The sequence below is a fragment of the Rosa chinensis genome, chromosome 5 (assembly GCF_002994745.2).
Source record: "Rosa chinensis cultivar Old Blush chromosome 5, RchiOBHm-V2, whole genome shotgun sequence".
Classification (NCBI taxonomy): Eukaryota; Viridiplantae; Streptophyta; class Magnoliopsida; order Rosales; family Rosaceae; genus Rosa; species Rosa chinensis.
In genome coordinates this window covers 46,514,865-46,532,844 of record NC_037092.1, presented here as the reverse complement: position 1 = coordinate 46,532,844, position 17,980 = coordinate 46,514,865, and the positions used below count along the sequence as shown (strand labels likewise).

The 17,980-nt window shown below is 37.9% G+C and overlaps 2 protein-coding genes across 7 annotated transcripts; both read right to left on the bottom strand.

Moving 5' to 3' along the window:
* Positions 1-80: 80 nt before the first annotated feature.
* LOC112201832 lies at positions 81-6,276 on the bottom strand. Of its 6 annotated transcripts, none has more exons than XR_002936928.2 (4): positions 5,881-6,276; positions 5,321-5,383; positions 3,345-4,362; positions 81-140 (listed from the first exon to the last, which is right to left on the bottom strand). XR_002936928.2 is itself a non-coding variant. In XM_024342757.2 (3 exons), exon 3 carries the CDS (start codon positions 4,357-4,359, stop codon positions 3,409-3,411), a length of 951 nt encoding a protein of 316 aa, XP_024198525.1. In that variant the 5' UTR covers positions 4,360-4,362; positions 5,321-5,383; positions 5,881-6,276; the 3' UTR covers positions 657-3,408. The 6 variants fall into 6 exon arrangements, 2 of the variants coding, with proteins under 2 accessions (XP_024198525.1, XP_024198526.1); XR_002936927.2 differs by lacking the exon at positions 81-140 and adding an exon at positions 345-629; XR_002936930.2 differs by lacking the exon at positions 3,345-4,362 and having other exon boundaries at positions 86-140.
* A 2,285-nt stretch (positions 6,277-8,561) lies between these two features.
* Positions 8,562-12,684, bottom strand: LOC112201351. The gene is made up of 3 exons (XM_024342241.2): positions 12,246-12,684; positions 10,240-10,487; positions 8,562-9,151 (listed from the first exon to the last, which is right to left on the bottom strand). Exons 1-3 carry the CDS (start codon positions 12,553-12,555, stop codon positions 8,795-8,797), a joined length of 915 nt encoding a protein of 304 aa, XP_024198009.1. The 5' UTR covers positions 12,556-12,684; the 3' UTR covers positions 8,562-8,794.
* Positions 12,685-17,980: the final 5,296 nt, after the last annotated feature.

Below are 17,980 nucleotides of genomic sequence, written 5' to 3'. Positions count from 1 at the left end.
CTTCAAGCCATGTAGTCTCCTAGTGCCTTCAGGTTTCCTAGCATCATCAGGATTCCTGTGTTGATTGGGATTCCTATTCGGACCAGGAAAACTTTATTTCTTCATTTCAGCTCATTTCCTTGTCATTTTCTCCAGTGTACCTAGAAAATAGAAACTAAATTAAAATTTAATAAAAATAGAAACTTTCTAATAATAGAAACTTTCCTAAACAAGAAGGATTTATTTAAGAAAATAACTAAGTAAATATGAGGAAATAACTAAGTAAATATGAGGAAATAACAGTTAAAATGTCGCATTAAAATGCTCCTATCATGCCCCGAATTTCTAATAAAGATATTCGAATTGAAACGCGATAACTTAACCAGCTTCTCGAAATTCCAAAAAAACTTTTCAATTTAATCTAAGCAATAGCAATAGTCCAAAAGCATACTCTTAATAAAGACTCAAACACTCAAGTCGAATGTAATATCAACAAGTGATTACAAGAACCGAATGAAGTGAATTACGAATGTAAACGCTCACTATGAGCATAATACGAATAGCAGTTAATAACAAAAATGTTAAGAACCTAAACTGTTGCACTACGCCTTGAACTCAGCCCTGGTGGTCCTGATCTGCAGGAATAACCGCTACACCATGGAATAATGCATCGGAATTGCAAACAACAAACCCGGTAAGCTTGTGAAGCTCGTATGAGTAAACTCAAATAACCACAATTGTACTCACAAATAAACTAGATAAAATAGTAATCCCTACATAGAAAATTAGTTCAAGAGATCACCTAAAAGCACTCAATCCAAAGTCATAGTAATCCCTGCGTGTATTTTAATTCAGGAGATTACAATTAAATCAAACAATAGAATTCATGGAAATCCAAATCTCATATAAACACTAAAGTAGAACCCCACAAACATTCGCCGAAACTACGACAGACTAGAGCTCTAATTGAATCATTGCCTGTCACCCTGGCCATGGTTCAAGCATCTGATATCTTTACACCCAGGTTACCACTGTAACCTTCAGACTTCAAACCTTTCGGCCCTCAGAACAAAACTCAGGTTTACCACTGTAACCTTCAGACTACGGACCACTCGGCCCTCAAAACAAAACTCAAGTTTACCACTGTAACCTTCGGGCTTCGGACCACTCGGCCCTCAGAACAAAACCCAGGTTTACCATTGTAACCTTCGGAACAAGACATTTAAAGAAATCACACACGATTCACAAATGTCACATCATAACTCCAAATCACTCTTTCAACAATATAAGTCATCAAATATATTTCCGGCATAAGTAAAAGTTCAATTCAATAATATGAATGAAATCACCAAAGATCTACATATCACAATGTCACACCATCTAGATATATATATAATATATATATATATATATATATTAACACACACACACACACAAAAGTAGTCATTCACGCAAGAATGACCACGAATACAAACTATATTTTATGTGTCAAAACTAAGAAATTCATTTTATACTTAAATTCATTTTCTTACCTGTGAGCCGTAGCCCTATGAACCGTAGTCGATCGAGTTCATATTATTTCAAACAAATCTTTATTTTCGAAAACGAGTTACAATTATCAATCAATTTCGACTATTAAATAACTCGATTCGTAAATGAACCACGTGAGATTTACTCACCTCAAAATCCTACTGCGTCTTCTCTTACAGCAGATAATGTATTGAATACACTCCTTCAATCACCCAAGTACAATACGATATTAACTTAATACGCGAATCGAAAACGATTAAACTTCGAACTCCCATTTGCCCTAAAATCTCGAAAGTAATGCTAATTGAGGCAAAATTTCATCCGAGACCACCTGAGGTCTCCAGAATACTTATACGATCAATATAGCAAAGTTACAAGTCGATCGGACGGCCGAATCCACATGGATCGAAAACCGATCGAACCGAAAACCCTAAAACGCTAAAAATCATAACTTGCTCATACGATTTCCAGAAATTGTGCATTGTACATCGATACGAGATGTGTAGATTGAAAAGAGGGACATAAATTGTCCTTGAGGTGGCCAGAAGTGATCGGAAAACACCACCACAATGGCGGCGCCGCCGCAGGCCAAAAGTCAGAATTTAGCCAAACTTCCTAAACAAAGGATCTTCATCTCAACACGAATTACAACTTTCTCAACTCATCAAAGTCAAATTATAAGCCAATTGATCGAATTTTACCTTAGAACAAATTGGGCCGATTAAAACCCTAGATCTTCAAATCTTCAATTTGTCCTCCACGCGTGAAATCATTGCAAGCTACCTGAAGAGAATCCTCCCCCCGCCTCTGGGCTACAAAACCCCTCAAGAATCTTCGGCTATGGTGGCCGGAGGAGGGAGAACCAAGGAGGGCGATTTCATCCCCATCGCGGTCTCTTCTCGGCCTTGCAGCACCCACTAGAGTCTGTCCTGTGCTCAATGGCTTCCACACACGTGTAGAGGAGGTTGAGGCGAAGAAAACTCAATTCGAATTGTGTCCTATGGTGGCCGAAAGAGAAAGAATGATGTCGGTGAAGGTGGCGGGGTGGCTGGGCTTAGGGAGAGAGAAAGGAAACCGAGTTTCCTTTTCTGGAAAAAATGAATTTTTTTGGAAAATTTCCATAAATGGAAGCTTTATACTAAAATGGAAATTTCTTCCAAAATTCAAAACTAATTCATACGAACTCCGATTTTCGTGTTCCGCATATGCATGAACTTGTATCGACACGCTCTACAACTTTCGTGAAGGAAATTTTCACAAAATCAAAACGTACAAAAATTCAACTCTTGAATCGAACCATTCCAACAAATAATTGTTCGAATTAATTTCCGTTCTACCCTCGAACCACGAAATCGTACCAACGAACACTTTATCAATTCTAGGAGATTTCTAGAAATTAATAACAATTTTTCGAGGTCTTACATTCTACCCTCCTTACAGAAATTTCGTCCCAAAATTTAAGTATACTACCAAACAATCAAGCACAGCCAACCTACACAATCGCATCTCCACCATTACAAAAATTGCTACAAGTTTGCAAAACTACAATTCTATACACAGACTACATAAAAGTTAAGAATCCTGTTATCACAATAGTATCTGCATCATTTCACCAATCATGTAACTCCTGAATTACAAGAATTGGAAATGAAACCTTCATTTCAACTCAAAGCAAACCTAGAGCATGCATCACACAACAACACATTCTAACAATAGGAATTCACACACAAAAGTCTAACCATAGATATCATGCAAAACCCAACCCAACACCACATACAAGAAGTGATCTTCATCACACATCACTCACGCAAGATAAACACAATTAGGTAGAGTACCTTCTGCTTTAGCACCTCGCTGACCGATAGCAAACACTCTAGCCTGACCAGGAGGCAACAGCCTCTATTGGTTCCCCTGCCTGCCATCTTGAGGTCGAGTACACTCTCTGGCTACATGCCCAGTCTGGCCACATCTAAAGCATACCTTGCTCCTCGGCTTCGTGCACACTTTGGAAACATGGTCTAACTCGCCGCAGTTGTAACATCTCAGGTGTGCTGCCTGCCCAACAAGTGCAGCTGCTACCCTAGCAGGCGCCTTATGATAAGTCCGCTGTCTCTTCCAGGATCCACCCTGACTGTCCATCTCATCACTGCTCCCGGCAACTGCCTTTCCCTTTCCCTGGGAATCTCCCATAGTAGTCATCTCCCCTCGAGACGTTAGAAGTTCTTGCTCAAATCTAAGAGCACTAGCAAAGATAAGTGCCACAGTAGGCAACTGAAAAGGAGTCACCCTATCTCTGATCACCAGATTCAGTCCCCGTTGGAACTTCCGAGCCAAAGACACTGGATCCATCGGCCTAACAAACCGGTACAATTGTGAGAATCGGGCCTCATAGCCCTTGACACTCATAGTCCCCTGGACTAGAGAAATGAAGTCAACCCCCAATTTCTCCCTCCTAGAAGCGGGAAGGTACATGTCCCGAAAGAGTTCCACAAAACCCTCCCAAGTAATGGTCGATATGTTCCTTGTCTTCAGCATAGAATCCCACCACTGTCCCGCCTCACCCTGGAGAAGGAACGTAGCTGTAATCTTCTTCTCCATGTCAGTACAGACAACCATATCATAGTAGGTCTCCATGTTCTCAATCCACTGATTAGCCAACAAGTAATCTGTACCACCCTGAAATGCCACTGCCCCCAATCTAATGACTTCCCTAGTCAGCCTAGTTAGGTGAGTAGCATCAACCATCCCAACAATAGATGGAACAGGTTGCACCACCTCCTTCTCAAGATAGAACTCCTCTTGAGAGGTAATCATGCCGCTAACCTTGGCCCTGCATCTCTGAGGATCCATCACCTAAGAAGCATACTTACACTTGGTTAACACTTGTATAAAATCTAAACACATGAATAAGTCATATACAAGAATTGTATTAAGCAAGATACTAACACAAGGAGGATACACTTCTATAAACAAATCCCTTAAGTATAACAAGAGTTCAATCTAGAGGTTCTCATTCCTCAAAAGACTACAACTCAAGAAGCTACACAAGGCTCCAACACATCACCTACATAGCCGACCTATGCTCTAACGACTTAACGTTCTAGTTCTAGACGACACTTAATATTCTCACATACCCGATGACTATATCAATACCGAAGAGTATAGGATGGGGATCCGCTGCAGACAGGCCATCACTCGAGCAGTATTGATTGTCACCTTCAGGTTACCACTGTAACCTCAGACTTCAGACCTTTCGGCCCTCAGAACAAAAGCCAGGTTTACCACTGTAACCTTCGAACTTCGGACCACTCAACCCTAAGAACAAAACCCAGGTTTACCATTGTAACCTTCGGAACAAAACATTTAAAGAAATCACACACGACTCACAAATGTCACATCATAACTCCAAATCACTCTTTCAACAATATAAGTCATCAAATATATTTCCAGCATAAGTAAAAGTTCAATTCAATAATATAAATGAAATCACCAAAGGTCTACATATCACAATGTCACACGATCCATATATATATATATATATATATTTATTTATTTACGTGGAATATATATATATATATAGTCATTTACGTACGAATGACCACTAATACCAACTATAATTCATATGTATTAAAATTAAGAAATTCATTATATACTTAAATTCATTTTCTTACTTGTGAGCCGTAGCCCTATGAACCGTAGTCGATCGAGTTAATATTATTTCAAACAAATCTTTATTTTCGAAAACGATTTACAATTATCAATCAATTCCGACTATTAAATAACTCGGTTCGTAAATGAACCACTTACTCACCTCAAAATCCTGCTGCGTCTTTTCTTACAGCAGATAATGTATCGAATACGCTCCTTCAGTCACCTAAGTACAATACGATCTTAACTTAGTACGCAAATCTAAAACGATTAAACTTCAAACTCCCATTTGCCCTAAAATCTCAAAAGTAATGCTAATTGAGGCAAAACTTCATCCGAGACCACCCAAGGTCTCCGGAATACTTATGCGATCAATATAGCAAAGTTACAAGTCGATCGGACGGCCGAATCCACATGGATCGAAAACCAATCGAACGGAAAACCCTAAAACGCTAAAAATCATAACTTGCTCATACGATTTCCAAAAATTATGCATTGTACATCAATACAATCATAGCAATGTGTAGATTGAAAGGAGGGACATAAACTGTCCTTGAGGTGGCCTGAAGTGACCGGAAAACACCACCAAAGTGGCTGCGCCGCCGGTGGACAAAATTCTGAATTTGGCCAAACTTCCTAAACAAAAGGTCTTCATCTCAACACGAATTACAACTTTCCCAACTACATTAAAGTCAAATTATAAGCCAATTGATCGAATTTTACCTTAGAACAAATCGGGCAGATTGAAAACCTAGATCTTGAAATCTTCGATTCGTCCTCCACGCGTGAAATGGTTGCAAGCTACCTTGGGAGAATCCTTCCCCAGTCTCCGGGATACATAACCCCTCAACAATCTCCTCCTATGGTGGCCGGAGGAGGGAGAACCAAGGAGGGCGATTTCGTCCCCGTCGCGGCCTCTTCTCGGCCTTGCAGCGCCCACCACAGTCCGGCCCGTGCTCTATGGCTTCCACAGACGTGTAGAGAAGATTGAGGCGAAGAAAACCCAATTCGAATTGTGTCCTATGGTGGCCGGAGGAGAAAGAATGATGCCGGCGAATGTGGCGGGGTGGCTGAGCTCGGGGAGAGAGAAAGGAAACCGAGTTTCCTTTTCTGGAAAAATGAAATATTTCTGGAAAGTTTCCAAAAATGGAAGCTTTATACTAAAATGGAAATTTCTTCCAAAATTCATAACTAATTCATACGAACTCCGATTTTCACGTTCTGCATATGCATGAACTCGTATCGATGCACTCTACGACTTTCGTGAAGGAAGTTTTCACAAAATAAAAATGTACAAAAATTCAACTCTTGATTCGAACAATTCCAAATTGGAATAGCAAAAATCCCCAGCGAGGCGGAGCTTCATTGTATACCAGCCCCTAATGGGGGGAGAATTCGGGGACAAATGGGGAATGGGGATCCAGCCCCATTCCCCACAATCTAAGATTGGGTATGGGACGAGGATGATATTGTGATCTCCATCCCCAAACCCATCCAAATAATATATACATATATTTAATTTATATAAATTTATTTTTTATTATATAAATCATAAATATATATATTTACTACTTTACTTTAATGGCTACACTTTTACTTTAATGGTGTTTTGATTTTTGCACTCACTGAATTATGATTTATGAATTTAATCATATTTTAATTTTATTTGTTGTAGATTTTGATTTTTAAAAAGGTAATATGAGAAAAAAGTTATTTTATTCATTAAACTCTTATTGGGGATTTGGGGCGAGTTTGGAGGCTTAGTCCCCAGTGGGGATGAGGATGGGGAATCATATTATTGGGGATTGGGGCGGGGATGGGGGTGAAGAATGACCCAGGGGATGGGGATGGTATTGTGATCCACATCCCCAACCCGCCCCATAGCCATCCCTAATTCCAATGAATAATTGTTCGAATTAATTTATGTTCCACTCTTGAACCACGAAATCGTACCAATGAACAATTTATCAATTCCAGGAGATTTCCAGAAATTAATAACAATTTTTTGGGGTTTTACACTCTTATTCTTAATTGCTAGAAGATGATTGTTGAAGGTGATTTGAAGCTAATCATTGACGCTATTAACAAGAAGTGCCTTCTACCTTGCCGTCTTTGTACCCTTGTGAAGGACATTCCCAATCTAGCAAGCTATTTTGAAGCAATCTCTTTCTCTTATACTTCCGGAAAGCCAACTTTGTCATCGATGCTATTGCAAATATGGGCCACAGTTCAGATACTCCTATCACTTGGTCAAAGAAGTTGCCACTCTCGGTTCTCTCTGCTTTGAATTTTGATAATTTTAGATTTGGTTGTAGGAGGGGTTTCAAGTTGTAATTTTCTTTTCCTCCTAAAAAAACCCTTTAAACCTATATGGGCTGTCTGTTTGGTTTCAAGTTGTAATTCAACCCAAAGGGGTTGGAGCTTAGTTACCGTAGATAAGCCGGTTAGTGTAAAATACAAAAATGACCAGTGAGTGCAATGCAGGTTCATTGGTATACACGAGAGAAGGCTTCTGTTACTATTAGAGTGGTTCTATTCATACCTCTACATTTGGTACGTGGACCTCTTGCTCAAAATTTTATAACCAAATTTCTAGTTTTGCCCTTTTTTTTTTTTTCCTTTTCTCTACCTTCTTCCACTTCCTTACCTCTACGGCTCTACCTTCTCACTAGACTTGTGTATCTTCAGCAATGACTTCATCGTGAGAGAAAGACAGAGATTGATGAATAAATAGAACACAGACGACGATCAAGGAAGAATATTGAGAGAACTGATAAATAAGACAACTTGGGATTCAAGTTCGGATGAAATGTAAAGGGGAGTCCTTCTTAGGGTTGGGCCTTCCAGTGTTATACGATTGCAATTCAATGTCTCCCAACATATCAAGTTGCGAAGTTAATTTCATTAACGCATCTAGTTGATTATGAAGAAACAAATGCAAAATTGATTAAGAAAACTACCAAACACTCAACTGATTGTAGATTACTTTGAGTGGATGCAGTTTACAACCAAGGCAAAGTAAACAAGTCTGTTTAATCAGAGATTACACCCCCATCACTATATTATCAGAAAAGGCAACAGAGTAGGAGTTATTCAATTAGGCGGATTTGGTGAAACTTTAACTTTCAGTCTGAGACTCTCAAAGAGGACTTGCCAATTCCAATATAGAAACATATGAAGCACAAATTTTGTAGCAAAAGGAAGGATCGGCTACAAAAACAAAAACAAAAAAATATAGAAAAAAGAGAAAGAGGAAGAAGGAGAAAGAAAGGGAGTACGAGAAAGAAAAAGAGAGAATGAGAAATAACGATTTCAATTACGGGATGCATCTCCGGTGGCATGGAACTAGGTTGCGATTTTTTTTTTTTTTTCAGTTCTCTATAGGGTCATAATAAGAATATAAATTTTACAAAAATTAAGTCCATATAACAATTGTGGAGGTATGAATAGAAGCACATTATGCTAAAAAATATGATACTTCATAAACGAGAAGCATTCCACGCAAACACCACTGCATAACAAAAGTATTAACAAAAGTAGAAATAACAGTAGTAATCCTGCACTTATAATCTGCTTCACTGATATGCTTATGCCTGGCGAAGAAAGTCCCGTAGGGAGAAGTTAAATAAAAAGTGAATTAGTAATAACGTGAGCCAGTATCATAAACACGCCCTCCCGGATATGGTCCCCTAGGCTCAAACCCATGATCACGGGAGCCCCCAAGAAATCGAGCCCGCTCTCTGTAAGAATCATATTGGTCAGTTTCGTAGCCTCTGCGTGTATCGCCAGCAGTAGCTGAGGCCGCAATTCCACTGTAACCATGAAGATCGGAGGAGTCCATGCTGCTTTTAGGGTAACAATCCATCATGGATTGCTGGTATTGATGCTGCCGGGCATTTGATTCCCTCCGAAGTAAATCATCTCTACGGCCAGCATGCTGGCACCGTAGTGATGCTAATTGTTCTTCATACTGAGAATTGATTGTACCAATTTTCTGACAAATAAAGATGCCAACAGTCGAAGAGAAATCAACATTTTATCTACAAAAGGAACAAGCATGAAACAAATCCCCATCCCCAATTAAGAAAGGTAGAGGGGAAACATAATAATAGAAAGGAATATAAAACTCAAAATACTGACGTTTCATATGGGATTGTTATATATTGTAGCATCCAACATTCCCCTTAATACTCCGTTTCCATTATCAAACAACAAAAAATAAAAAGAGCAAAACTAGAGGATAATGCATTGGAAAGTATATTTATGAAACAAGGTGTTGAGCACTGCAACATTGTGTCTGAAGTTTTGAAATTATTATTCCGAAATTATTATTCCTCTATCCATTGGGTAGTAACTAAACAGTAGGGATCCTAATAAAGTCATAAACTGATGCCCAACCGTGACTGGATTTGAACAAGCCTTGAAAGGTTAGAGCTAATTTTATCAGAATTCACATTGTGTAAAGTTGATTCTGAAACTAGTCTCATCCTCTTCTGTGTCTAGGACAGTAGGACTCCAAAAGTAGAAATCTATAGTGAAAATAAAGAAGTAACTGATGCATGGATGAACACTGTAACTTGAGGAAAGATACTTCAACATCCCCTTCTTGTGTGGATATGCATGAATCGAACCTACCATACCCACCAAAAATTTTGTAGACTACAGCTGTTTAAATTAGTAATTACCTATGCCCATCCAACTAGGAAGATATTCAAATGTGTAAAACTAAAATGTGAATTCTGAAAATAGTATCTTATTGTAGTTTTTGGATTCATTATGTTTTTATCAAGGTTTAGATAAATATCTTTTCTGCCAATGTTTAAACTGAGTTCACAAGTTGAGCATAAACAATGCAATGATTAACTCTTCTCCGTTTCCTGATTAACTAATAAGATTCTTTGTCAGCTGAAAAAGATAAGAAACCAGGGGAGGCACTAGGGTAAGTCCTAAGACTATAAAGCTGCAAAGAATCTGTTCAGCTCTTTAGCTTGAGATTGGCAGGAGAATGTAGAAAGATAATGGAGACACAAACAGGGAATCCAAATATAAGAGAACATAATCCACTTTCAAATACGAACAAACCTCTCTGTGTCTAGCATTTTCTGCATCCTCAGCATCATTCTGTTCCTTGGTTAGTTTCCTAATGTCATCAAGGAATTTCTGCTCCAGAACTTCAAAGGACTGTGACGAAGGCTTATCCTCGTACCCAAGGTCCATATCTTCAATATGAGGTTGAGATCGGGGATCGTTGTTGCTCTGTGTCTCTAAAGCATGTTTTGGATCGGACCTTTGACCCTGGAAATAGGATCTAGATGTATCACCCACTTGACCTGCAAAACAACCATGTGATCTTAAGCATACAGACTTTAAAATATGAACTAATAAAGTACTTTAAGCAAAATCATAACCTAGAAGCGCTACCTGAGTGCCTAATCATGCAGTCGTTGGATTAAATCTAAATACTGCTCAGGAAAGCGCCTTTTTGTCACAAAATTTGATAACCCTGTTCCACATCTTGTTTTACACAGTTTATTTGACACTACATCATACTTCAATTGTCACATTGTGGTCTTACCACTCTTGGCATTACGTAACTTAACCTTCAGTCTTCCTCACAATTTTTCATTTAACAAAAAACTAATATAACTACCACTCTTCAAAATATAATCTAGTCAAATACCATAACAAGTTTGGGGAGTGCACATATTCAGAAGTACATCACCATTTTATATACAAAAGAAAGCACTTTCACATAGACAATAGCAATATAAACTAATATAGGGCAGGGACATCAAGTACTTGTTTTGTTTCCGACATGAAAAAATCTTAAGTTCTTACTGCAGGAAGACTTTAGAGTGCATTAATACATCGATACATGACTTTTGCATCAGCTCCATGTGCTGTAGACTAGTACCATGCAATGGTGGATGAGTGGTAATGCACTGAAGGTGAATATTACTATGAAGAACATGGAAAATGGAAGAGAAAAACGAGCAGGCAATAACCACTTAACCAGGACCGCTTTGTCCATTAGCCCAAGAAAGATATGTCACCATGTAAAAACCTGCAGCCCTGCAGGGACCACCCATGGACAAATAGAGGAAGAACCTAAGAAGAGAGATGAAGTAATGATTCAGAGGATACGAATGAAAATTTCTAGCATAGCCAGCTTTGCGACCTACCTAGAGGATTGGTGAGAGTTTATTCAGTTACTACATCCCACCAACTAAAATTCAGGTTCTGTCTTAAATAAAATAAAATAAAATAAATAAATCAATAAACTCTCTCCTACTACATCCCAACAGTTACCGATCCAAAAGAGTTTTCAACCCCAAACCTTCAAATTTTCAATGGAAAAATGGATTGCATGGAGCATATTTATTACAACTAAGAAGAAGTTGGCACTGGTTGGAGAATACGACACTCATCATTGCCATGTACTCCCATCCAGTATTTCAGAATGTCCCGAGGCTATCCCTATTTTTGTAAAGATCTACAAGCTATTCGTATCTTAGAACACAGGGAACTGAAGAAAAGGAAGGACCTATCTTTGTCCATTCACCATTAAGGGCAATATAGGAAGAGATGCTGACTAACTTCCAAACTCATTGGGATTCATGAAGGATCAATCCTCCTCGAGAAATGCCATTGCAAGTGTCCTCCAGATGAAATGTAAGCATCTGAAATACGTGCCGATTGGTGCCAATTGTCATAACTGGGACACGAGTTGAGGAAATAGATTCCTTTTCCTCAACTCAGGATTGATGACAATTTTGGTAAAAAGACCTAACTAATGGTTTCAATTGCAGCTACGACAAGGATAAGAGACTGCTATATTACTTGTTCAAAATAGGTATGTCTGCATTCCTCTACGAAAATGCTGATGTTTCCTAGTCAAATACGAATGACAGGTATGGCTGGAGTTGTTAAGTTTTATGCTAAGCAGGTAAAACAAATAGTTTCATTACCAATAAACTTAAGAGACTCCTAGCCTAAAGAACACCAGAAACAAGTAAATATCTGAAAAACTACGATTGATTTTCACAGCACAAATGAAGATGATGGAGAGAGATAAGAACAAGACTTGCCTTCACTAAACATGTGAGGTGTCAATGGATTGGAGGCTTTGGAATTGGATGCATCTCTTTCCCATCTCCACTGGGCCTCTGGTTTGGAAGAAGTAGCGTATGGATTAGGATTAGGATTGCTATCCCTCTCGGGTGTGAACGCTTCGAGTCGTCCTTCAAAATCACTAGCACCAACACTACTCGGCTGCTGCTGCTGATGATGGTGGTGGTGGTGGTGCATTGAAGCTGCCGCAGCGCCACCGCCTCCGCCACCATACGAATTGGCGCCGCCTGAATCGCCGGCGTACTGCGCCTGCTGGCGTCTCATCATAAGGAAGGACCTAACAGAGACACACGGCGAGTTCAATCTGATTCGGGGCGACAAGCGTTTCGGTCTCAAGTAGGCCACACTTCCTCCGGTTCAGGGAACACTGTAATGGGCAACGCTAACGATCCTTCAAAAAACAAAAAGAATATATATCTCTTCTTTTTTTTTTGGCAAATAGTTTAGGGTATTTTGGTTTTTTTTTTTTTAAGTTTATTTATTTTTGTTATAAATGTTACCACTTTCTTTTTTTAATTAAAGGAGTTTTTTTCTTTTATGCGATTTAAATGTAGAAGAGATGAATTTGAATCTCTGCAAATATTTTGCTTTATGGTGATTGACAAATGTTAGCTAATTCTTATTTGACATCTTATCAGAGATTTTGAATGACAAAAAAAAAAAAATATAGAAAAATAGAATTCTACTCGTAAAAAGCACTTGAAACTTGTTTTGAGAAATATTTTTGATAAATTTGAAAAGCGTTTTTAGACTTTTGAAAAAAATATCAAACATGCCCTTAATTGCAATCCACAAACTTGTTGTTGGTTGATCTATCCTAACCATGATCTTTTGCCAAAATTATTTGGCTTGACTATAGCTGAATTCAAATCTATCAACCATTGTTAAGTTAGATTCATATTCAGAGTCAGCCTCTTATCTTTTCACTCAACTATAGCTGAATTAAAATCTATCAACTAAGGCGCTATCTGCAATGAACCAAAACATTTGTACACCGACAAACGCCATGAAGTCAACCATGACCTTGACCTCGTCAACTCGCATAGTACAAGGAAAATGAAACTGTGATTGATCAAGTTACCACAAGGGCTTTTAAGGTAGAAGGAGAAAGACACGTGCATCGAGGAGATAAGGTTGGAAGACTTGGAAGTCTTCTCTATCGTCCTTCATCTCTACAAAACATCAAGATCCCCTTTGAAGAAAACACAAATCTCAAACAAAGGTCATTTTAAAGAAAGCCCCGTTCAATCTTCATTGAGAAGAAATTGCGACCTGTAAAGAAAGCCACTGTAAATTGAAAACAGAGTTTCATATCTACTGAAATAGGGCGAAATCAAGCAAATCGTTTTAAGTATTAGCTGCCGGAAATGGACTTAGGTTTCGTCACCAGTTTGAGGTAATATCTCTGCTTCGATTTGTTGTTGTCATTAGTTTAGTATATAGAGGGAATAAGAAATTGAATCTGCCGATTTTGCCATTTTGGGATTGAGCATGGAGTGGTTTGAATATTTATGATATGGGAAGTTGAGAAATAATTTGCATTCGATTAATTATGAAATTAGTATTGACATTATGCTTAATGATGAGATTTTGGGTTAGTCTCGATGTTAATTATTAAATTACAAGTTCCTTGAATTGATATAATGTTGTGTCGTATTAGAGTATACAATTTTCATATCGAATATAATAGTTTATACCATGGATTTGATTTAAGTTGTTCAAACTCAGTTGAATGATCGAAACAATTTCGTCTCTCTTGGACTCTGAACTTGGTTCAATACTGGGGTCGAATTTGCAGACCTTTATTATTTGTTCTTGTTTATTTTGTCTCTCTATTTGGTTATGTACAGTGAAGCTTGTGCGGGCATTGAAGAGGATAAAGATGCCTTATTTACTTATATTTTTAGGCAAAATAGCATACATAAACAACTTTGAGTGTTCATTAATCATTCCAAAACACTAGTCATATATGTCAAACATTGATTTGAAGTTCATTAATTTCTTTGTGTTTGGGTCATGGTTGAATATTTAAACTTATTTTATGAAAAACCCATTATTCATTCTTATTGTTTAAACCCAACAGTTAGTTGTTTTTTGTTATATAGAATGTGCACATTATTTCAAGTTTCGACATGTGTGTAGTGTATTGTTATATTATTATAAGACCTAGTTTGTCTGTATTGAAAAACTATATAGAAGAGTATTGACGGCTTAAGTTCACTGATTCCTGCTCATTTACTTAGAGGTGGTTGTTTTGTGTTTCTGAGATTGGGACATGTGTTCCCATATCACTTGGGTATACCTTTCTATCAAGTGCGTTTTCTATTGACATGCTGGGGTATGGTTTTTTAACGAAGTGCTGGAGTTAGAATCGTAGCCGTTCAAAATACATATTCTTTCTCCTGTTTGCATTATTTAGTATCACCTATTTTGATTTTAGAATCGGAGTACCAATCTCCCCTATGTAGAGTGGCATGTAATCAGATCTATAAAAGTGAGTCATTGTATTGTCATCCTAAAACACCACGCAATGTAAGATATACTGTAATAGTCAGATTGAGTTGGTTGTACATGACAAAACCCGAGAACAAATAGATCAAACTTTGGTGAAATAATCTGAAGGTTGCTGAATAGTTTTATGTAGTTTATGTATAATTAGTTGAGCTGAAGTAAAAGTAAAGATATATTGGCCTGTTTGGTTGCCTGTGTTCCAACAAATTGTAATATGTAGATGAAAATATGTAATTAGAAACAGTTGGGAATTGGCATCATATATTATGGATAGTTCGGTTTACCGAAAAGAAAAGAAAAAATAGTACTGTGTATCATAATCGTTCTTTTTATTTTTTAGGGGAACGAAAGGCTAATTCATTGATTGAGCATCATTACAATCAGATATTAATCTATCCTCCACAGACGAAAGAATACAAGAAAAGAAATCTATATGAAAACCAGTAAACTTTGGTTCCTGAGCCAACGTGTGTGCCACATTGGCCTGTCTTCCAACCTTAACAACACAAGCATACAGTGCAATATGCAACTGATCCTGTATGTCTGCTAGCAGAAAACCAAGGTCCGACATATCCAAAGAAGAAGAAGATATAGCTGACACCAAATCCAAACAATCCCTCTCCACAATCAAAGGTGTAAGATGATTATCTATGGCCAGCTGTACCCCCATCACCAAAGCTAAAATCTCCGCATGTCGAGCTGATTGAGTGGTTGTTATGGAATGTTGAAATCCATAAAGAAAAAATCCTTCATGGTCTCTGAACACCCCACCCAAACCCGAACGACCCAATGCCTGATCAAAAGTTGCATCAACATTCAATTTCACAAAACTAGCTGGAGGTTTTTTCCACTTAGGAGAGGATTTAGCACCCAACCCCGACTGGTTAGTGCGATGAGCTGCCTTATATTCCTCTAGCCAACCCAAGGCCATGGGAACAATTTGTGAAGCTTGCTAAAAATCTCCCTCCCAAACTTTGGCATTCCTATTTCTCCAAGTGGCCCATAAAATCATCAAGGAAGAAGCAAAAATTTGAGAGTTTGACATAGGAACTTACATGAGCCATTCTGCAACACTTGTAGGGGCCGAAATTAAAGGAAGATTAGCACCCTGAATCAAACTAGTCACATGGGGGCAATCACGAACTGCATGAATAGGAGTCTCAACCTCTTCATCACAGAGTGGACATTGGGTATCAAGATCAATACCGCGTTCACTTAACCTACTCCGAGTAGGAAGAACATTAGAAGCTGCTTTCCATGCACAAATCTTCACACTGTTGGGAATTGGAGCTTTCCACAACTGATGCCAAAGGGCGGCACTTGGGTATCATAACCGTTCATTTGATTTTATAAGTAGTTACGATTCATGAACATGGAACATATGATGCAAATGTTAGCAATTGAGTCTTTCAATTGTGTGGATAAATATATGATATAACCTTTGTTAAATATGTATTTAAAAATATAAGCATGTTTGTAATTTTAGATTATATGTAGACGTTTTTTTTTTTTTTAAGAAAGCGGTGTAAGAGCTAACTCAGCGCCCTTTACCCGAATTTATTAAAAATCAAGTAAAAAAAGATACATAGCAAGGGGGGCTAGACCAAACCTTGCTGAAAGAGAAAAATACAAAAATGCAAAGTACAGAAGATACAAAAAAACATTGAGAAGCGGGGGACTAGGCCAAGACCACTTCCAAAACAAACACAATACTAAAAGACAAAAGAAAGAGGCACTTCTTATCTTTCCTGTTATTTCCATCCATAAAATAAGGCAACCATTCCACTATGAAAAATGATAATTTGGAAAACCTAAATAATTAGCTTGTAGAAACCTGTAGAGCTCACTAGGAGGATTATCATACCAAGTAAAAGTTGCATTTGAGATTCCCAGCAGGTTTGCCATCTTGTCAGCTACAGCATTACCTTCTCTAAAAATATGACTACATCGAAAATTCATTTGGTTTACTTTAGAGAGACAATTGCCCCAACAAACTCTTAAGTTCCATGGAGGAGAAAAGGACCTAGAAGAGAAGCAAGCTACCACACTAATAGAATCACTTTCCAACATAAATGGAACCACCCTCTAGCAAAGGCAATTTTGATAGCCAAGATAACAACATAAAGTTCATAATAGAAGGAAGAATTTTAGCCAAGTAACTGACAAAAACTCCCTAAAAAACCTCCTGAGGCATCTCGAAACACTCCCCCACAAGCTGCCGGGCCTGGATTGCCTTTCGCTAAGCCATCAGTGTTTACTTTGACGCAAGGAAAAATTGGCCATTTCCAAAAAACATGGTGAACTCACCTACTTGCATCTTAACCGTATTTATGAAAAGAATCAGAAATTGAAATATGTTGATTTTGATTAAAACTCGAGTAAAGTTTTAACCCACATACTTTGTAGGGATTGTGGTAATAGTATAATATATAATCATGTAAATTTGTAATGTGTGCAACATATGAGGTCGAACACATCTGAACAACAGAAAGGAAGGCTTCTGGTGAGAGGGAAGGGAGTCACATACCAAATAAGTAGTGACAACGGCGTGCAATCCGACTAGACTGAAGTGTATGAAATATTTATTTGCATTGTGTTTTGTGTTTAATTTATAATCATAAAAATTTAGCTTAACACTCATATTTTTTAACCAAGGCCGCCTGTCGAAAATAACTTGAAGCTAACCTCAAAATCATCATCGGGCTATGCAAAAACTATGCCAATAAGTGCTTCATACAACACATCTTAGACGACATAAGACGTGCTTTCTGTTGTCTGATTTTTTTTTTAAAGCCATCAGACAATAGTTTTAATTATTTATGTTGTCTGAATACTACCAAAATCAATACTAGATCAATTTTTTCAAGTTTTTCCTAATTTGAAAAACTCAGACAACAGCTCTACCTAATTTTGTTGTTTGAGTAAATGGAGAAATTATTTCTCCTTGTCTGAACAAAAAGTTTTTTTGGCTGAACTAAAACTTAAGTGATCTAGCCCCAAGTTTTCCAAACACTTAGTCAAAAAAAAAAAAAACATACTTTCCCTCTTTCGCTGTCCCAACCTAGAAAAATTGCAGCCGATCAGAAACCCAAAAGTGACATACAGAAACTTCTCCCCAAGCTAGGTTTTTGAGCCAAAAGCATCTCCCTGAGCTAGGATTTGACACTGTTCTTCGATTTCA

What these genes read in the sequence shown, in the direction of transcription:
- LOC112201832 (XM_024342757.2), bottom strand. Translation starts at nt 4,359, where the DNA reads ATGGATCCTCAGAGATGCAGGGCCAAGGTTAGCGGCATGATTACCTCT.
- LOC112201351 (XM_024342241.2), bottom strand. Translation starts at nt 12,555, where the DNA reads ATGATGAGACGCCAGCAGGCGCAGTACGCCGGCGATTCAGGCGGCGCC. An exon ending in ACCTCACATGTTTAGTGAAG is followed by an intron (nt 10,488 to 12,245) that starts GCAAGTCTTGTT and finishes GTTGTTTTGCAG; the next exon opens with GTCAAGTGGGTGATACATCT. An exon ending in AAAATGCTAGACACAGAGAG is followed by an intron (nt 9,152 to 10,239) that starts GTTTGTTCGTAT and finishes TTTATTTGTCAG; the next exon opens with AAAATTGGTACAATCAATTC.